Below are 19,985 nucleotides of genomic sequence, written 5' to 3' on the forward strand. Positions count from 1 at the left end.
CTTAGGCCACTAGAAGCCCCCTGTCCTGTCAGAGGAAAGGATGTATGTGGCAGGGCAGGCTGACTCAGTCACAGATTGTCACAAAAGGGGAGGTTTGTGCTGCTGTGGAGGTAGCCTAGGGCTTTGTGGGCCCCCAAAGGAAGCGCTTAACCCAGCACTGGAAATCTGGAAAGGCTTCCTGGGAGAGGTGATCCCTGAATTGAGACTTGGGAGTAAACAGACACATTTTCTGGGCAGGTAAGAAGAACCCCGGATTCTCAAGCAGGAGAACACCACACTGGCTCATTCATTCAATCATTTTTTCATTTATTCGCCACCCATCTGAACAGTCCGGTGGGCCAGGCTGGTGGGGGAGACGCGGAGAGTGACGGTGTGGCTGGGGCACAGCGTGCTGGGAGCGCTGCTTGGAGAGGGGTTTTCAAGGCTGAGTAGGAGTTCGCCATGAGGAAACAGAGACACAGCCTCTCACTTAATTTTCCCCCATCTGCTGAGCCTTTCTTGCATCTGACCTGGTATCAGGCCCGGGGACCCTATCCTGCCCCAAGCAGCTTCCAGTTTTGGGGGAGAACTGCAAGGGAGCAGTCTCCCCGAGGGGGTGTGATGTGTGCGCTGGTGGACTGGCCAGGACGTTGGGGGATCACAGAATTGGGGTCAGGAGTTCACAGTAGGGACTCGGATTGGCAGAGACTTCCTGGCCACCCGGCAGCCCCCGCTCTGTCCCGGACCCTCCTGGATGCTTGCTGTGTGCCTGAGGCCTCCCCTCGCCCCGAGCCTCAGTTTCCCACTTGGGAAGGCAGCACTTACTCCACAGCACCCTGGTGCCCCCGCCCATGCCTCACCGCCCTCTTTCCGTCCCCAGATTGTCTCCTCGGCGTCCACCGACCTCCAGGACTACACCTACTACTTCGTGCCCGCGCCCTGGCTCTCGGTGAAGCTGCTGCGGCTGCTGCAGTGCTACCCACCGCCAGGTACCGCTGAACCCCCGGGGCTGGGCCCTGGGGCAGGCAGGCGGGTCCTGGGGGTCTGTCAGCATTTCTCAGGTGGCCCGTGCCTCTAGTCCTGCTCCTCACCTGCAGCGGGGCAGCCCTGAGCCCAGGACCCGGCCAGGAAGGCTCCCAGGCCAGTATGTCGCATGAGGCGGGAGCAGCATCGGGCAGGGAGCCCACCCTGCGTGGCAGGGAGAGTCGGACAGATCACTGGCATTTGCTGACCCCCTGCTGTGGGCCAGGGTCTCTCTGAGCCACACTCGTGCTCCGGCCTGCAGCGTTAGGGCTATTGTCAGGCTCATTTTACAGACGAGGAAACCGAGGCTGGGTTGGGGGAGTTTGTGTTTAAAGCCACCCGGCAGCTCCCAGGCTGTGCCATTTGAATTACTATGCCTCTGCCAGGGGTTCTCGAGTCCTTGTCGTGACCACTGCATGAAACACCTACAGTGAACCAGCTCCTGCCCCAGAATGTCTGCACCCTCCCAGCGTCCCTGCGATATGCAGACAGGGAAACAGAGGCTGAGATGAGACATGGTGGCCTTTTCAGGCCTGGCCAGTGACTGACAGGCAGAGCCTGACTTCAGAGTCTGTGCTCTAAGCCCCTCCCTTGACCGGGGGCCTCGGCTGTCTGACCTCGCAGAGCAGTGTTGGGGGACCCTGTCCTGAGGTGCTCAGCACACAGTAGGCGCCTTATAAACCAGGTCGCTTTAATTCAGCTCAGCGCCGAGCGCCCGCTGTGGGCTGGGCCAGTGTGCAGCCCTGAGTCTTCGTCGCCAGCCTCTTGTGTGCTAGGGGTCTAGGTGTGCGTCCGCGGGTGTGCGTGCGCGTCTGCGCAGATGGCGCTGTGCGCGTCTGTGCGCCTGCATGTATCTGCATGTGTACCTGTGCGTATGTGCACATGTGTGCATGTTTGTGTATGTATGTACATGTGCATGCGCGCGCTGGAGTTGAGTGTATGATCAGGCGATTCCAAAGCCGCCCCAGCCTGTGGAAGCTGGCGGTGAGTTCTGCTACCGGCCCCAGGGAAGCCCCATGGCCTCTCCGGCTCTTTCTCAGGCTGTAAAGGAGGGTTGGAACCGTAGCCCCCTTCCATCTCAGAGTCCTCACTTACAATTTTGGGAGGTGCCCAGCGGGGCATCTCACCCACTCGGCTGCTCTGTGTCGCAGGAAGTGCAGCCACGGCCCAGGCAGATGGGGCTCGGCTGGGCTGGGCTGGGCAGGGAGGGCTGTCGCCAATTCATTTGAAAAGTAATTTTTTAAAGATTTTATTTATTTACTTTCAGAGCGAGGGGAAGGGAGGGAGAAAGAGAGAGAGACACACACATCAGCATGTGAAAGAAACAGCATTTTGGTTGCCTCTCACATGCCCCCAGCCAGGGACCTGGCCTTCAACCCAGGCATGTGCCCTGACTGGGACTTGAACTGGTGACCTTTTGGTTTGCAGTCTGGCACTCAGTCCACTGAGCCACAGTAGCCAGGGCATCCAAGTAATTTTTTAATACGTATTATAAAAAATTTTCCAACATACAAACAAGTAGAAGATACCTGTCACCTAGACTTCACGTGTTTCTTGTTTCCTTACATGCATGCTCTTATTTTACATATTTCTGACATTTAAAAGGTAATTAGAGATCTCATGATCTTTTGCCTTAAATATTTTGTTTTGCATTTCTCAAAACTATGGCAGTTTTTATTTCCAGCAGCTACTCCACACTCATACTTCAAACTAACAATGATTCACTAATATTCCCCTGATACCCACTGTAATTTATCCTCATTTCCCCCAAATGTCTTCCGCAGTCAGTATGAACTAGGATCTAACCAAGATACTAGTATCGAATTTGATTATTCTCATAAATCTTCCTTCAGTCTGGAAGATTTACTCCCTTTATTCCAGGACATTGGCTTTCACTCAGCTGTTAATTATAAAATGTTTCAAACATAAAGACAACTTCTGAGACCAGCATATTAACGCCCCGTTTGCCTGCTCCTAGACCCAGCGGAGCTGGTTAACACTGGCTGGCTTTGCATCCCCCAAGCCCAAAATCTCCCGAGAACCCTGTGTAAAACCACAGTGCCCTTAGCATACCTCGGAAGATTCAAAGTAACCTCACAGTGTCACTTGCTGTCCAGGCACCAAACTGCCGCAGTGGTCCATAGCATTGTTTGTTTGTTTGTTTTATTTTTTAGAGAGAGGAGGGGAGGGAGAAAGAGAGGGAGAGAAACATCAATGTGTGATTGCCTCTCACCTGCCCCCTACTGGGGACCTGGTCTGCAACCCAGGCATGTGCCGACTGGGAATCGAACCAGCGACGCTTTGGTCAGCACTCAGTCCACTGAACCACACCAGCTGGGGCTCCATAGCACTATTTTTATGGCTTAAAAAAATTATAGGCCCTGGCTGGTGTGGCTCAGTGGATTGAGTGCCAGCCTGCACAGTGAAAGGTCGCAGGTTTGAGTCCCAGTCAGGGCACATCCTGGGTTGTGGACCAGGTCCCCAGATTGAGGGCGTTTGAGAGGCAACTGATCTATGTCTCTCTTGCACGTCCATGTTTCTCTCCCCCTCTTTCTCCCTCCCTTCCCCCTCTCTAAAAATGAATACAATTTTAAAAATACAGTACAGTCTAGGACCAGAAGTTAAATCTGACTTTGTCGTTACATCTGGATCGTCTCCCCACTCCCCACCCGCCACTGCCTGCTTTTGAGGAACCCAGGAGAGTTCTGTGTGGCAGGCTGTCCCACTGTCTAGACTGGGCCATTTGCTGTCTTGTGTCCTTGAGCGCTTTCCGAATGCCTGATGGATTTGAGTACAACACTTGCTAGAACCCCTGACAGCTGTTCTGTCCGCACGGTGTCGCCTCACATCCAGGGAAGGGCGGTTCCCAGGGTTTGTGTGAACGTCTGGTTGGCGTCTGTCTGTCTCAGGCCCTCAGACCGCTCTGAGGGAAGGCAGGTTTCAGGGCGTGTGTGGGGAAGGTGCCTAGAACTTTCTTTGCCTTTGAGAAGCCTAAAGAGCATCTGTAGTGTCACAGGGGAAACTGAGGCTCACAGGGGTGGAGCCTCTTGCCCAGAAATGTCCAAGCGGAGCAGGACAAGAGCCCCAGTCTGGAGTCGGGTCCGTTGTTGGCATTTCTCCCACATCCTTTGGTCACCTGGGGCCCCAGGAAGGGCTGAGGGACCAGGGACCCTGGCCTGCAGCTGCAGGCCTCCACCCTTCCCGTGGCACGGCCCTTGGCGCTGGCCGATGATCTGGGCCGGCGGAGCGCTCAGTCCTGGAACGCGCCCTCCATTTCCCCAGAGGATGCGGCTGTGAAGGGGAGGCTGGTCGAGTGTCTGGAGACTGTGCTCAACAAGGCCCAGGAGCCGCCCAAGTCCAAGAAGGTCCAGCACTCCAACGCCAAGAACGCCATCCTCTTCGAGACCATCAGCCTCATCATCCACTACGACAGGTGCCCGCCTGGGGCCGGGGGGCTTGGGCCAGGGAAGGGGCCAGAGGCCCAGACTCCTGGGTCCCAGGCGAGTGGGTTGGGAACTGACTCCTAGGGAGAAGGAGGGTGAAGTTGTGAAATGTTACCCTGCCGGGTGGGTGCTGGGTCCCTCCTTGGAGGCAGGGTCCCCGGCTGTCTACGTGGGCTCAGTGGCCCAGAAGTCGGGGTCGCCAGGCGTGGTCTGGCCTGGGCTGCAGGGCAGGAGTTAAGACCTGGGTGGCGCGGAGTGTGCCAGCCTTGCCCGAGGCCTCATGTCCCTGTGGGTCCCTCTCTCGCTGGCAGTGAGCCCAACCTCCTGGTCCGGGCCTGCAACCAGCTGGGCCAGTTCCTGCAGCACCGGGAGACCAACCTGCGCTACCTGGCCCTGGAGAGCATGTGCACGCTGGCCAGCTCCGAGTTCTCCCACGAGGCGGTCAAGACCCACATTGACACCGTCATCAACGCCCTCAAGGTGCGATCTCCAGACCCACCCAGCCGCTGTCTCCTCTGCCTTCTCAGAGGCATGGGGCTCCGAGGCCCTTGGGTGACCAGCCCTGTGCCGCACGGAGCCTAGAACACACCCACCTGCTCTCTCCCCTCAGACGGAACGGGACGTCAGCGTGCGACAGCGGGCGGCCGACCTCCTCTACGCCATGTGCGACCGGAGCAACGCCAAGCAGATCGTGTCGGAGATGCTGCGGTACCTGGAGACGGCCGACTACGCCATCCGCGAAGAGATTGTGAGTTGTGGGAGGGCTGGGGCCTGGACTCCCGGATCTGGGGGAGGGGGGGCTGGGGGCCTGGACTCCGGCTCCGAGGGAAGGGGGGCTGGGGGCCTGGACTCCCGGATCTGGAGAAGGAGGGGCTGGGGCCTGGACTCCGGCTCCGAGGGAAGCGGGGCTGGGGGCCTGGTCTCCCGGATCTGGAGAAGGAGGGACTGGGGCCTGGACTCCGGCTCCGAGGGAAGGGGGGCTGGGGGCCTGGACTCCCGGATCTGGAGAAGGAGGGGCTGGGGCCTGGACTCCGGCTCCGAGGGAAGCGGGGCTGGGGGCCTGGTCTCCTTGGTCTCCAGATGGGGACAGTTGAGCTCAGACCCAGTGGAGTCCACGTCCTCCTCCCTGTCGGCACACGCTCACGCACACACATGCTCGTCCTCCCTCCCGGCTGGCAGGTCCTGAAGGTGGCCATCCTGGCCGAGAAATACGCAGTGGACTACAGCTGGTATGTGGACACCATCCTCAACCTCATCCGCATCGCAGGGGACTATGTGAGTGAGGAGGTGTGGTACCGCGTGCTGCAGATTGTCACTAACCGCGATGACGTCCAAGGCTACGCTGCCAAGACTGTCTTTGAGGTCAGCACCCATAGCGCCCCCACCAAGGGGCCTCAGCGCAAAGAACGGGCAGCTGGGACTGCGGGGACCAGTCAGCCTGGGCCACCATCCTGCTTCCTCCTCAGAGCAGTGCCCTTGGCCTCCCTGCTTCCCCTGAGGGACATAGGAGCCCGGCCTTCACTGACCTGCGTGGGGGTCAGCCCGGCATGCAGTTGCCGGTCCCCGGGGCCCGCCAGTGTCCCACCCCTTCCGCACCGGAAAGGGGTCTCATTCTGTCCTGTTTTACTGCCTGTGTGAGCTCGGGCCAGTCACTTAACTGTTCTGTGCCTCAGTTTCCCAATCTGTAACCCCACACACGTCATGGAGTCCCGAGGGTTAGCACCGCGCCCGGCACACCTGAGCGCTCCTGATCTGGGCGTCCTTACTCACGGCTTCCCTCCCGCCCTGTCCCTGCCTCCCAGGCGCTCCAGGCCCCCGCCTGTCATGAGAACATGGTGAAGGTCGGCGGCTACATCCTTGGGGAGTTTGGGAACCTGATCGCTGGGGACCCCCGCTCGAGGTGAGGGTGTGAACATCTGAAGGGTCTGGGGTGCAGGGACCCCAGGTGTTCCTGGGCTAACGATGATGGGCTCCCAGGACGCTCCCAGCCTCGCTCCCAGAGCCTTGTGAGGGGAGGGAGAACCCAACTCCCAGGAGCCTCTGGGACAGAGGGTCGCGATGGGCCCTATCCTGGGGCCAGCCCGGGGTCCTGGGAAGGGTCCCTGGGAGGGACGGGCACCTCACGGGAGGTCCTGGGGGGGCGGTGGAGCTCGCACCCGCTGACCCCTGTCCCCCCGCAGCCCCCCGGTGCAGTTCTCGCTGCTGCACTCCAAGTTCCACCTGTGCAGCGTGGCGACGCGGGCCCTGCTGCTGTCCACCTACATCAAGTTCATCAACCTCTTCCCGGAGACCAAGGCCACCATCCAGGGCGTGCTGCGGGCCGGCTCCCAGCTGCGCAACGCGGACGTGGAGCTGCAGCAGCGCGCCGTGGAGTACCTCACCCTCAGCTCCGTGGCCAGCACAGACGTCCTGGTCAGGGCCCTGGTCCCCCCGTGCCCCGCCCGCCCCCGCGCTTGCGCCCACGCCCCGCTCCCTCTCTGACTGACGCGCCCCCGCCCCCGCAGGCCACGGTGCTGGAGGAGATGCCGCCTTTCCCTGAGCGCGAGTCGTCCATCCTGGCCAAGCTGAAACGCAAGAAGGGACCCGGAGCCGGCAGCGCCCTGGATGACGGCCGGAGGGACCCCAGCAGCAACGATATCAATGGAGGCGTGGAGCCCACCGCCAGCACTGTGGTGAGTCCCCCAGGACTGGGCCACTTGGAGGGTCTGCCTGCGGTGTCGCCTCTTCTCACCTACACTTGTACTCCCTACAGTCGACTCCCTCGCCCTCCGCCGACCTCCTGGGGCTGCGGGCAGCCCCACCCCCAGCAGCACCCCAGGCTCCCTCGGGTGCAGGCAACCTCCTGGTGGACGTCTCCTCCGATGGCCCGGCCACCCAGCCCAGCCTGGGTCCCACCCCTGAGGAAGCCTTCCTCAGGTACCATCCGGCCCTGGGCCCTGGGCTACCCGTCTTCTGTCTGTCCCCAACTCGCTCCTCCCTCCCTGTCCCTGTGCCTCTGCCCACCTGGCTGCCGCCTCTCCTGGCCTACGTCCTGTGGCCCCTCAGGCCCCTCCGGACTCGGCTGCCCCCGGCCACCCTTTGTTCTTTCCCATCACCGTGTCTCAGCGTGCTCTTCCTTTTCTCCTTCCCTCCTCCCTCTTTCTCTTCGGCCCTCTTGCTGCCTGTCTGGGATTGGTTGCCTGCCACGCCTGTCTTCTCTGTCTGCTCTGGGATTGGATGGCCCAGCGAGCTGGAGCCGCCTGCCCCTGAGAGCCCCATGGCTTTGCTGGCTGACCCAGCTCCAGCTGCTGAGTAAGGGGTGGCCTCAGGGGGTTGGTGGGCAGGCTCTTGTGTCCCTAGGGAGGGTTAGAGGACTGGTAGCTTCGTCCAGGGTTCCTGTTGAGCTAACCGTGCAGACGAGGACTTGGAAGGGAGTGGAAGTCAGGGTCCTCTGATGCAGGGGGCGGATGGCAGCACACGCTAGGGTCCTGTTCCCATCAGAGGCAATCACTAGACTGATTCTGGGGTTCTCTGGGGTTCTCTGGGGAATCTGGGTATGCGGATTGTGGGGTTCTCTCCTTTCAGGGCTTCTTGTCTCCCTCCATTAGCTAGCGCCGGGCCTTTACCTCTAGCACCCTCCTCCCTCGAGTCTCCTCCCATCTTACTCCTTTCCCTGCCTGCAGCCCAGGTCTGGAGGACATCAGCCCGCCCATCCCGGAGGCCGATGAACTGCTGAATAAGTGAGTCTGGGAGCCATCAGGGAGGGGAGTGAGGACCGGCAGGGGTCAAGAAGCAGGGCCCAGACCGGCACTCTTCTCATCCTGAGCCCCCCACACCCAGGTTCGTGTGCAAGAACAACGGGGTCCTGTTTGAGAACCAGCTGCTGCAGATTGGAGTCAAGTCTGAGTTCCGGCAGAACTTGGGTGTGTCCGGGGGGCGGGGCTGTGAGGACGGCGTTTCGGGGGAGACCTTGCTTGGGCCTTGAGTAGGGAAGCTGATGGAGGCCTGTCTCTCCCCTCCCTGCAGGCCGCATGTATCTCTTCTATGGCAACAAGACGTCGGTACAGTTCCAGAACTTCACGCCCAATGTCGTCCACCCTGGAGACCTCCAGACTCATATCCTCTCAACCTGGCCCAGCCCCCTGGCTCCAGGCCTGCCCCTCCAGGTCTGCTTTCCTGAGGAGGCAGTGGACCCTGTTCAGGACTCCCATTCAGCCCTCTTGAGAGCCTGAGCACTTGTTAATTCTGAGACTTGGTGTTATCTGTAAGAAGGGGTGGTCCTCCTTTTTCCTCCAAGACAGGAGACGACCCTGAAGTGTTATGATAGGCATGCAGGAGGCATTGCTTCTAGAACCCCTGCTGCTCCAGGCCCCTTCCTGACCTTGTCCTCTGTCCGCCTCCACACCCGTGATTCTAGTGCCTCCTGAATTGAGAGCCTGGCCTGGGTGTCTTGATGCTGAGCAGAGTGTCCTCCTGTGTGACCTGGGCCTCTCCGAGCCGCCTCTTCCTTCTCATAGGGTTGTTTGGTAGATCAGTGTGGCTGGAAAACTCTGGAAGGATGGCTGTCTTACAGGAAGTGCTCAAGCCGCGTCAGGCCCCTCTCCCTGCTTCCTGGTCCTCTATTCCCCACCTCCCCCCATGAAATTACCGGGGTTGGACCCCAACACTTGGAGGACCTTCTCATTTCTAGTTCTTTGCTTCTGTCACCATCATGCCCAGAGGCCTCTTGCACGCTGGCTGTGCACGGGCATGGCGAGGGGGCAGGGGGGAGAGAGAGGGGACCCCAGCCTTGCCTGCGGGTTGGTAACGTGAAGGTAGATGGTGAAAACGCCAACTGCCACCATTTCTTGTGCGCTTATCATGTGCCAAGCACACTGAGAAGTACTCCAACTGGGTTATACCATTGAACACTGTGGACACGCCGTCCATTTTGCAGATGAGACCAAAAGAGGTTGACTAACTTGTCCATAGTCACTGAGGTGGTAAGCGCTGGGGTTCAAACCCAGAGCATCTTTGGCCTCAGTGCAGTGTGACGTGTAGTAAAGGAGGCCGCTGGGCCCATTGTGAGAGGCGGTGGAGCATGGGAGGAACCCAGGGTGGCAGGGCCCAGCGCCTCAGAGATCCTTGGCCAGGGCTCCCCACAGAGCCACCCCACTTCTGGTTTCCTTGACCACGGGTGGGCACAGCTGGCGGTGCAGACCAAGCGTGTAGCTGCGCAGGTGGACGGTGGGGCGCAGGTGCAGCAGGTGCTCAACATCGAGTGTCTGCGGGACTTCCTGACGCCCCCACTCCTGTCAGTGCGCTTCCGGTGAGTCAGGGGGGGCTGCTGGGTGGGCGGGGCCTCCTGGGTGAGGGGCGGGGCCTGACCAAGCCCTTTTTCCTCCAACACCAGGTATGGGGGAGCCCCTCAGTCCCTCACCCTGAAACTCCCAGTGACCATCAACAAGTTCTTCCAGCCAACAGAGATGGCAGCCCAGGACTTCTTCCAGCGTTGGAAGCAGCTGAGCCTGTGAGTAGTGGGGGTGGAGCCACCACCGCCCTGCAGGGTGGGTGGGCTGGAGCTGCCAGGTCCCTGACTGGACCTTTTGCCACCCCAGCCCTCAGCAGGAGGCGCAGAAAATCTTCAAAGCCAACCACCCTATGGATGCAGAAGTCACTAAGGCAAAGGTAAGAGAGAGAGTCAGGAGAGGAGGCCCCAGGTCAATGTGCCAGCCCTTGGATTTAGGGAGCGGTGGCTGCCCAACTTGCTGAGAGCCTCAGTTGTCCCATCTGTAAAATCCGGCCGAGTCCCACTGCCGAGGGCTTTGGAGCTGGCATGCCGCTCTGGGAGCCGACAGATCTGGCACTTCTGACGGCTGCCTGCCTTCCTCCGCAGCTCCTGGGGTTTGGCTCTGCTCTCCTGGACAACGTGGACCCCAACCCCGAGAACTTTGTGGGGGCTGGAATCATCCAGACTAAAGCCCTGCAGGTGGGCTGTCTGCTCCGGCTGGAGCCCAACGCCCAGGCTCAGGTGAGTGGTGGTCTGGGAGGCCCCCCTGAAGCAGCCAGATCACCCCCTCCCCCATCCTCTAGGTCTGGTCTTCCTGTCCCAGCCCAGTTTGCGAAGTCTGCGTATCTTTTCAATCTTTCTTGGCCTTTGATCTTCCATTCTTTGTCTGTTTCCTGTCACTTCTATTCCTACTTCCTGTCCCTTACGGTTCCTCCGTCCTGTCTCACTTGGCCTGCCCCATCCATCTGCCTCCTCCCTGAGCCCCTTCCCCTTTGTCCCCCAGATGTACCGGCTGACCCTGCGCACCAGCAAGGAGCCTGTCTCCCGTCACCTGTGTGAGCTGCTGGCCCAGCAGTTCTGAGACCTGGACACTCTGCCCCTGGGGATGTGGCCGGCACCAGGAAGCCCCTAGGACTGAGGGAGCTTTGGTGGATGGGGCAGTGAGGGGACCTCTGCTGGTGACAGGCAAGACCCTGGGATAGGGGGATGCCTGGGACCTTCCTCCGGCCTTTTGTATTTTTATTTTTGTTCATCTGCTGCTGTTTACATTCTGGGGGGTAAGGGGGAGCCCCCTCCCTCCCTTTCCCCCCCAAGCACAGAGGGGAGAGGGGCCAGGGAAGCAGGCGCCTCCTCCCCTCCCACCCGACCCTGTTGTGGCCCCTCCTGCCCACTCCCTGTCCAGGGGCTGTGTATTATTGTGATCAAATAAACAGAGAGACGCTAACAGCCCCGGGTCCCTCTCTGTGGCTCTTGCCCAGCGGTCAGAGGAGTGGGGTGAGAGCGTGCAGAGTGTGGGTCGCCAGGCCCCGCAGCCCATGGACGGGACTTTGAGCAGACAGCAGTAGCAGCAGCCGCCGCGGCCCCAGCTGCAGGGCCACCAGACGCCACCCCGTGCCTGGCTCCTCAGTCCCTGATACCAGGTAGCAGGCTCTTGGCACTTGGGGCCGGTGGGCTGGGTCCTCCACCTTCTCCTCCTGCTGCCCAGGCTCTGGAGGAAGGACAGGAAAGGATGAGGTGACCGGTGTGGCCTGGACCACTAGGCTGCCCACCTGCGGACGCCACGCCCCATCCTCGGCCGCCTCCTGAGAGGCGATGGCTTCGCACCTCCACCCGGTTGTCAGTGACCTGGAGGCTCCAGGCTTTCTCACTCAGCTGCCGCTCTTCCCACTCAGCCTAAGTCGCCCCCTTTCCTGGGGATTCGGTGAGGAGCCCCAAGCGGTCCACTTAGCAACACAAATGGCGATCATGCTGATCCTGCTTACTCACCAGGTGCCAGGTACGGGGGACCCCCCCAGGGACCCCCATCCCACTTTACACATGGGAAGCAGGTAGGGAGGGGTGGAGCAAACAGCTGGGAAAGGACTGTCCTCTGCCAGGTGTAGCTCTTTACCATTTTGCTACATTAGGGTCTTCACTGGGGTCGTAGCGTCACTCTAGGTCCCTTCCTTTGTTGCTCTGAGACCTCTTGGGTCCTAGAACAACTTTTCCTCGCTAACCTGGGCTTTGTGGTAGCCCCCCACCCCCCGGACGCCGCCTGACTATGGGTAAAGCCTGTACTTGAAGCAGTGGAGTGGAGCGTGTTGATGTAGGAGGCACCTGTGTGTGACCTGTGGCTCTGCTGCTTATTAGCTGAGCCCCGGTTTCCCCACCTGTAATATGGGAATGATGATATAGCAGGAGATAACCCTCACCTGTGAGGATGAAGGACTCATTACATGTAAAGCACTGGCAAGAGCTGCAAAGTCGGTGTTAACTGTGACGACTCCCCAGGAGAGACTGCCCTCTACAGTCCGGGGCCTCCTTGCCCTTGCCTTTCCACCCGTGTGGACACCCAGGCCTCGACCACGCCTAGTATCTGCTGAGTTCGACCAGCCTCTCCAGCCCCGCCTCTTACTCCCTCCTGTGTGGCCTGTGTGCACAAAGGGGCGCTGCCCACCACTGACCTGGTGCGAAGTGCACCGCAGTGACCAGGGCATAGAAGGACCGGAGGATACAGCGACGCTGCTCAGGGGAAGGACCTGGAAGGGGAAGAAAGGGTGACAAAGAGCCCCCCCCAGGGCCCAGGGCCCTGCCAGCCGGCCCTCCTCCTCAGTCACCTTTATCCCCTGAAGGCTCCACGGTGAAGAGACAACGCTTTAGTTCTAGATGGAGGAGCAGCAGCCTGTGGGAAAGGGGGTGTCACGGCCAGGGAAGAGGGGACGAGCACCCCAACCCACTCCTCCGTCCAAGCCCTACCCGAGGATGTCTGTGTGTAGGGGGAAGCCAGCGGGCAGAGCTCGGGGTCCCAGTGGCAGGCAGGCCCGCAGAGGGTCCAGCATTGGCTGCCACCAGCGCTCCAGAAGCTGCAGGGGGCGTGGTCAACAAGAGGCGGGGCCCGTGCGTGAGGTCGGAAATATAAAGGGGAGGGGCGTGGCCCACACGGCCGGGGGCAGGGCGGGCGGGGGGGATGGGGCGAGGCCTGGAGTGGAAGGGGGCCAGGCTGAGGTGAATGCGATTGGGGTGCAGCCCGAGGGGCGGGGCTGACCTAGGGCCGGTGCAAAGTCAAGAGCACTTAGCAGGGCAGGGTGGTGAGAAAAGTGCTGCGGCGCGTGGGTAGAGGGTGTAACGGGGGAAAGCGGGACACGGTCTGAATTCACCTGTGGATCCAGCTGGCTGAGGGGCGGGCGCGGCCCGCAGAGCAGACACAGCTCTAAGCCCGGCAACAGCGTCAGGGTCAGAAGCCGGTGCGGGACCTGAAGCGGGGCGCAGGGTGGGCGTGCCAGAGTTCTGTCCCTTCCATCGCAAACCCCGCCTCCTCGCGACCCCGCCTGTAGGCCCGCCTCCAGGTAGCTATCCCCACCTCACCCCTGCTGGCCTCACCCACTCACCGTGGGACTCCCGTGAGGCAGGTACACGGGATAGTCGCGTGCGGCCTGCGGTGGCAGGGATCCTACCAGCCAGGGGAGTAGAACAGCCTCCGGCGTCCCCAGCCGCCACCAGCTGTCTGTTGCTACCACCACCCGGCCCGACACGACGAGGCTGACGAAGGCGGTGCCCGCAGCCTCGGCAAACCCAGAGAGGGCTTCCTGAGTAAGGGAGGGAGGCCGAGAGCGAGTCAGGAGAACGAGCAGGGGTGGAAGTGACTTCCCAGGTGGGCGAGTGGGAAGGAACCGGCATCTAACTCATAGTATGCCCAGTCGCCAGGCTCAAGTCTCAGCCTCCCTGAGCCTGGGTTCCTTCACCTTTACATGCAGTTACAATCTTCAAGTCACACCGTGAAGTTAGGTTAAGCAGGTAAGGTGCCTGCTACCCCGCCGGCAAGTGCTACTGAAGCTAATAATTACAACAGCAGCAGCTGTGGTTTATTGAGTCCTGTGCACCAGGTACGCGCAATCAACCACCTATCGAGGCTCAAGAGAGGTCCAAGTCACCCTCTGGGAGGCGATGCCTGGTGAATCCACAAGAGCAGCATTTTAAAAAAGGGTGGAGATTCACCGGACAGAAGGAACAGTGTATGTTAAGGCAGGGGAGCTGAGAAGTTGGGACTTGTGGGACCCCTGAGGCAGCAGCTGGGTGAGGAGCTGGGACCTCGTCCTGGGGACCATGAGGAGCTGTGATCAGGGAAGGGACAGGGTCAGCTCTGGGTGTAAAAAGATCTTTCTGGGGCACAGTGGGGATTGGGCTGGGAGCCCAGAGGATGGGAAGAGGCGGAGGCAACGGTGCGGGGTAAGAGGATGAGGACTGAGACAGGGTCACAAGGGCGGGTTTGGGTTCCCAAAGCTTCTCCGCTACCTGCAGGACGGACCCCTCTGGAGGAACCACGCAGTCCACACACTGGGTCAGGTCCCCGATGAGCTCTGAGTCCCCCAGGAAGCTGTCGATGAGGCAGTAGCTGGCCTAGCAGAGGGAGAAGGGAGGTGCCTACAGCCTAGCTGGGCCCCAGATCCGCTGCCTCCCCATCAGAAAAGTGGCCCAAGGTCAGACAAAGAACCCCCACAGTGGGCTGCTGGGAACTGTAGTTCCCAAACATCAGTAGCCTCACCCTCAACTCCTTCTTCAGTCTCTCTACGTTGCTGATGTTGGTCAGTTCTTCAAGTCCCACAAGAAGAACCTAGAAGAGCCATATAAGAGTGCAGGGGTCCTGGACATCTCAGAAGAAAGGAGGGGCTGGGACTCAGACTGAGGAAGAAGGGGGCTGGGGAACTGGACTCTGGAGTCTGAGGGAGAAGGGACTGAGGGCCAGGATTCCTGGGGTTGGGAGGAGAAAGGTGTGGGGGACCGAGACTGCTGGGTCTGAGGGAGAAGGATGCTGGGAGTTCAGATTCCTTGGTTTGCAAAAGAGACCTGAGGAGTCTCACCATGGCCCCAAAAACCATCTGGAGTAGCCTCTCTAGTCGCAGCTCCGAGGTGCCCTCCTCAGATGACAGAACAATGAGGGTGATGCTGTGAGAAAGGAAAGTGAGAAGAAAGAATGAGACCAGGCCAGGGAAACAGGGCCGTGAGGATAGAAGTTTGTTCTTGAGCCCGGCTGCCAGTTACATCCTCCCCCAGCACAACCCACTTCTTATACAGAGAAACCCAGGGATCAGAGAGGGTAATTGGCTTGTCGGAGATCCCACAGCTGAGTAAACAGTTGGCCTCGGAAAGCTGGAAGGCTTTGAGGTCGTCTTCAACAGGCCCTATCACCGGAGCCCTGTCCCTGCTACCACTTGGAGACCTGTCATGGAAGCTTTTCCACACCACGGTGGTGTCCTCGGTCCTCGCGGAGTTCAGCTGCACCTCGAGATTCTGCCCAAACATGTGGACTCCATTGAGGGAGCCGATGACAGAGAACGGGAGCTGGGGAAAGGTTGAGGATATCAGACAGGGCCCCCCGATCCCCTACCCTTTGTAGGTCCCCTGGGGCACCCCCTGGTCAGGGAACCTGCATTATTGGTCCATTGCACCCTTAGCCTTCTGAACTCAACTCTCCAGCCCCTACTCCCTTGAAGACCCCGAACCCAACCTCCTAACCCCCTTCAATTTCGGAGATCCAGACCTCGAGGGCCCCACCTGCTGGCGGGCGGGGGCGCCGCCGCGGCTGCTTCGGCAGAACAGGGGGACTCCGCTGGAGGCCGCGAGGCACAGCAGATGTACGGTGCCCTCCGTCCCCTCCTCACCCATTTGAGACCCACCCCAGTCCCTTCGTGAAAACGGTCAGTGCCCGTCTTGGAGAATGACCGTAGTCACACTAAGTCGGGCTGCCATACGAAACCGCCAGAGGGCGAGATGGGGAGCGGATGGGAAGAATCCAAGCGGGCCTATCATCGACCCCTATTTCAGCACCTCCCCCACGCCTCTTGGGTTCTCTTCCGCCCCGGCCGGAAGTCATTATACCCCTAACAAAGATGGCGGCTCGTTTCCTTCGTAAAAGTTCAGTTTGTCCCTGTAATGGTTTCGATCCTCCGCCGCTGAGCGCGGGAGAATGCGCGGCGCCGGGCGGGGGGGGGGGGGGGCGGGGCGGGCGTCAGAAATACCAAAAACAAAATTGGTTGTCTCTAACAGCCACGAGTGAGCAAAGGAGAGAATAGAATCCCTGGACTAAGTAGTTCGGGGACGCGCAGCGTGGAGTCACTGGTTCCAACCGGAGCTAGGAGCTCGCTTCGGGGCTCCAGGAAAGGTGAGAGAGGAATCACGATCACGGGATTTTTAGGCAACTCCCGGGTAAGATACCAACTAAGGAATAACTTGTTTCTGTTATAATGTGTGATTTCTTACTCTTGGTCCAATTGTGTCGCTTCACGTTGTCTTATCCTCTTCCAATTCATTCTGGCTCCCCGCGTTCTGGTCGACCGGCCAGGAACTGGCTTCTCTGCTACGTCCTCCCCTTCTCGCGCGGACCGGACCTCATATCTCAGCCTCTTGCCCTCATTCTCCGCGACTTGAGGTTAAGAGCTTTGTCTCTGGGACCACGGCAGTTTACGATCTGGGAAACCCTGAGCCTTTTTACCGGAAAGAAACGTCTTAGTCGCCAGTGTTTAGACGTCTGCCCTCTCTCCTACCACTTTTAGACATCCTCTCAAGACGAGGCTACCTGACTAAACTCCCATGGCCATACTTCCCACATTTTTCCCTTCCTTCTGGCCTTAATTTCCCTCATCAGCCAGGAATTCTCCTGGCCAGTCCTCTTCCGTCCTGGGATCGCGCCCCGGCCCCCTCTGACCTCCTTTGCCAATCTTCACATCCTTGGAGTCCTCGGCTCCGACATTCCATTGGCACCCCTCCATGGAGGCGTCCAGTCCCGTGTTCCATAGGAATTTCTCCAGAGAACGTCCGTCCCAGGCCAGTCGCACCACCTGCTTGCCCTCAGAGGCCAGGATTTAGCTGAGAAATTGTACAGCTTTGTTTGGGCAGAAAGTTGTGAGATCTGTGTTCCTACCAACCATCCTTCGAACCCCTCATTGAGTTGAAAACCGCTGAGATCACAGATCCAAGGTGTGGGCACCCAGACCTCCATCCTGAAGGGTGCCCTGTTGGGACATATCCTCCAGAACTGGAAATGATGCGGGTACTTCCCTTTAAAAAAAAAAAAAAGGCTGATCTTTTTTTGTAATACAGCCTGGCCCCAATATAAATTGGAGGACAGAGAGAGTTGGCAGGTAAATGACTCCCTCAGTGACTATACTCCACTTAGATTTATTTTGCCAAAGACCAGAAAAAGGGGATGAGATTCCATATGTCCAGTTTTTCGCGGTTGTCCATTAGAACGAAGGCCTACTTTAATGAGACCAAAGGCCTTCTAGTTCTGGAATCTACTGAGGACCCCCTAAATTTATCCTCTCTTCTATAGCCGACAGCCCCCCATTTGCCAACCTGGACCCGTCAGTTCTACCCTCTCCCCTGTCTCTTTTCCTTGCCCCCTGTCCCAACACCTCCCTCGTTCCCCCTCCTTACTCCCACTCTACTTCCCCCGCAACCTACCCCCTATACCTCCACCAGGCGCTAGGCCAGCCGGCATCCATCTGGTGTTAGCTACCAACCCGCGGCCAGAAAGGGCTTTTTTCCTCTTTGGGAGGCACCCGAAATGGGGATGGCTTGATTACTGTTCACGTCCCCTCTTCCTCCTCGGACCTCTACGGCGGGAAGGGCCACTCCAGGATGCTGAGAGAAGGTCCCAAGGGGTTCCTTAACCCAGCAAGGGGCATCTTCCGAGCCCATAATCCCACCTGGGGCGACATCCAGACTCTTTCAAACATACTCCTCACTGGGGAAGAAAAGGCCCTAGTCCTTACGAAGGCTGGAGAAGAAGCTAAAAAGTAAAGCGAGACAATGCCAGACACCAAATATGTCAGCCCACTGTCCAGGCCGTCCCGGGCGCAGACCCTGGTTGGAGATGAAGAGGAATCCCATCGCCTCCCCCATCTTAGATCTGTGATCCCAGAGGGAATTCAAGTGGCAGGGCCAAGGCCCGTAACCTGGAGTAAGATCCGGGAAAGCACACAAGGGCCGAGGCAAACCCCCCACCTTCATGGAGAGGCTCCGAGAATGCCTCGTATTTATACTGACACATACCCTGGTTCAGCAGAAGGGGGCAGCTGTCCCCCCGTCCCACTTTATATCCCAAAGTGGCCCAGATATCTGAAAAAAGGACAAAAATTAGAACCAGAGCCAACCACTCCCTCTTGGAGACTGGGGGAACCTGGCCTGCCAGGCGTTCAACAGCTGGCATCCGGAAGCCAAGGTGAGGAGATGCGTGGGCCGAGGGGACGGCCAGTGTTTTGGCCCTTGCCCTGGACAGCCATGTAGAACCTGGGGAATGACAGGGCCCTTCCAAAAGAGGACCTACAACCCCAGTAAGTCACCCGAATGCCTGAGCAGGGGACCAAGGAGACCCCAGAGACTAGGAGCCAGCCAGTGCGTGATCTCCAGAGATGAGGGTCATTGGAAAGTGGAGGCTCCCCAACGCTTCCACAGGTAACCATGCAGCCTACAAAACCCTGGTCCCATCCCAACAGGCGGCACGGTTGACAGGAGGAGGGGACCGAAGGAGCCGCGAGGCTTCTCATAAGGTCCTAAAAGTCGCTCCTGAGGAGACTCCGCTGACCCTGACTCTAGGAGGGGAAGGAATCGACTTTTTTGGTTGATACAGGGGCCCCCTACTTGGTCTTGAGCCTCCAGCAGGGAAGTATAGCCAAAATAACTACTGTAATGGAAGTCAAAGGAGAACCAAAGAACAGACCATTTCTAGAGCCCTTGAAATGTGACTTAGACGGGCAGGGCTTGACCCAGTGTCCTGTTCCTTTACTGGGGCAAGACCTTGTATATAAACTAGGGGCCACTGTCTATGTAACAACGTCCTCAAAGCTGATGTCCCCAAGGACAGAGAGCACCTCCTGGCACTAGCCCTCCTTTCATCAGAAGCCAAATCTGCAGACCCCCCAGCACACCCACCAGGGGTTGATCCGTGAGTCTGGGCTGACGGTACAATGAGCCCAGACTAAACTAAAGCTGGGACAGGCTTGTCCCAGTAAGATACAGTAGCCAGTCATGTTAGAAGGCCTTGGAGAAATTAAACTTGTAATAGATGAGTTACCACACCGAAGCCTCCAGCCATGTTGCTCTCTGTGACGCCCCATCTTCCCTGTAAAATAGCCAAATGGCAGGTACCTGCTGGCCCAGGGTCAGAGGGCAATCGGTGAGGCCACGGAGGATGGCCACCCGGCAGCACCCAGCCCCCGCTCCTTGTTGCCTACCCCCCCCCATCAGACCACCTGTGGTGCTCTGCCTTAGATCCTACACGTGCTTGTTTGCGTCCCCATCACCCCAGAATCTCAACACCGGCTCACCTTTGAATGGCAGGACCCCAGGACCAACAGAAAACAATTTTGCTAGACATGCCACGAGGGGTCAAAAACTTTGGGGCCGCCTTAGCTAAAAACCTCCAGGAAGTATCCCTGGAGCGAGGGACCCTAATTCCGTCTGCGGGTGACACCCTCATCGCTGCCCCGCCAAGGGAACCGCGGGTCAAAGTAGCAAATTAGTGTTCAATCTCGAAGCTGAAAGGAGCTACTAGGTATCTCGAGAGACGGTTCAAGTCACCAGCAAGTAATGTACCGTGGGTTCCTCTTGGAGAGAGGCAATAAAAATTTATTCCTGGAAAGACAGGGATTAATATGGCAACTCCAGGTTCCAAAAACAGCTAAGGGGTTTCTAGGGACGGTGGGATTTTGCCGCGTGTGCCTTCCCAGTTTTGGCCTTGTCGTTTGACCCTTCTGTGAGCAATTAAAGGGAAAGGATGATGACCCTTTCTAACAGAGTCCCGAATGATTAATCATTCTTACTTAGGAAGGCTCCACCTCCAACGTCGCCCTACCACATCTGAGCAAGCCTTTCCACCCTGGCGTACCAGAGGGGAGGGGCTAGCCCTAGGAGTCCCCAAAGGCTCAGTCCCCTCTCTAGGGTAGCGGCATATTTCTCAAAAGCACTAGGCTCGGTAACTAAGGGGTGGCCTTCTTGCGTTAGATCCGTAGCAGCCTTTGCTCTCTTCCTTAAAGAGACAGAAAAACTAACTTTCTGACAACCCCGAACTATCTGACCCCCATCACTCAGTCTTG

General features: G+C 58.8%; 2 protein-coding genes across 6 annotated transcripts in view; one reads left to right on the forward strand and one right to left on the reverse strand.

Moving 5' to 3' along the window:
- The window catches only part of AP2A1 (adaptor related protein complex 2 subunit alpha 1), a 28,492-nt gene extending 17,551 nt beyond the window's left edge, over positions 1-10,941 (forward strand). The window contains exons 7-24 of one of the 2 annotated variants that reach the window (XM_054588729.1): positions 860-968; positions 4,285-4,435; positions 4,757-4,925; positions 5,056-5,193; positions 5,625-5,807; positions 6,248-6,345; positions 6,626-6,857; positions 6,950-7,117; positions 7,198-7,361; positions 7,671-7,736; positions 8,108-8,164; positions 8,265-8,347; positions 8,451-8,539; positions 9,608-9,732; positions 9,817-9,933; positions 10,022-10,091; positions 10,300-10,434; positions 10,697-10,941. In XM_054588729.1, the coding sequence (XP_054444704.1) occupies positions 860-968; positions 4,285-4,435; positions 4,757-4,925; positions 5,056-5,193; positions 5,625-5,807; positions 6,248-6,345; positions 6,626-6,857; positions 6,950-7,117; positions 7,198-7,361; positions 7,671-7,736; positions 8,108-8,164; positions 8,265-8,347; positions 8,451-8,539; positions 9,608-9,732; positions 9,817-9,933; positions 10,022-10,091; positions 10,300-10,434; positions 10,697-10,774 (2,232 nt within the window). In that variant the 3' untranslated portion in view covers positions 10,775-10,941. The remainder of the gene's footprint in view (positions 1-859; positions 969-4,284; positions 4,436-4,756; positions 4,926-5,055; positions 5,194-5,624; positions 5,808-6,247; positions 6,346-6,625; positions 6,858-6,949; positions 7,118-7,197; positions 7,362-7,670; positions 7,737-8,107; positions 8,165-8,264; positions 8,348-8,450; positions 8,540-9,607; positions 9,733-9,816; positions 9,934-10,021; positions 10,092-10,299; positions 10,435-10,696) is intronic. The other variant, XM_054588730.1, reaches the window with a different exon arrangement.
- A 110-nt stretch (positions 10,942-11,051) lies between these two features.
- FUZ (fuzzy planar cell polarity protein) lies at positions 11,052-15,692 on the reverse strand. 4 transcript variants are annotated; one of them, XM_054588734.1, is made up of 11 exons: positions 15,431-15,539; positions 15,110-15,231; positions 14,751-14,835; positions 14,435-14,503; positions 14,185-14,289; positions 13,281-13,478; positions 13,050-13,145; positions 12,649-12,755; positions 12,510-12,574; positions 12,357-12,431; positions 11,054-11,401 (listed from the first exon to the last, which is right to left on the reverse strand). In XM_054588734.1, the coding sequence occupies exons 2-11, from the start codon at positions 15,190-15,192 to the stop codon at positions 11,175-11,177; spliced, it is 1,110 nt and encodes a 369-aa protein (XP_054444709.1). In that variant the 5' UTR covers positions 15,193-15,231; positions 15,431-15,539; the 3' UTR covers positions 11,054-11,174. The 4 variants fall into 4 exon arrangements, with proteins under 4 accessions (XP_054444708.1, XP_054444709.1, XP_054444707.1 ...); XM_054588732.1 differs by lacking the exon at positions 15,431-15,539 and adding an exon at positions 15,317-15,364; XM_054588731.1 differs by having other exon boundaries at positions 11,055-11,401; positions 15,445-15,692.
- Positions 15,693-19,985: the final 4,293 nt, after the last annotated feature.

Source organism: Pteronotus mesoamericanus, unplaced genomic scaffold (genome assembly GCF_021234165.1).
Source record: "Pteronotus mesoamericanus isolate MK-2021 breed Mesoamerican mustached bat unplaced genomic scaffold, CSHL_Meso_final scaffold_137, whole genome shotgun sequence".
In the NCBI taxonomy this organism is placed as follows: Eukaryota; Metazoa; Chordata; class Mammalia; order Chiroptera; family Mormoopidae; genus Pteronotus; species Pteronotus mesoamericanus.

Excerpts from the sequence above, each read along its gene's own strand:
- FUZ (XM_054588731.1), bottom strand. The coding sequence starts at position 15,555 with ATGGGTGAGGAGGGGACGGAGGGCACCGTACATCTGCTGTGCCTCGCG. Across the intron at positions 14,504-14,750 it reads AGATGGTTTTTGGGGCCATG|GTTCTTCTTGTGGGACTTGA; the intron begins GTGAGACTCCTC and ends TGGCTCTTCTAG. Across the intron at positions 14,290-14,434 it reads GACTGAAGAAGGAGTTGAGG|GCCAGCTACTGCCTCATCGA; the intron begins GTGAGGCTACTG and ends TCCCTCTGCTAG.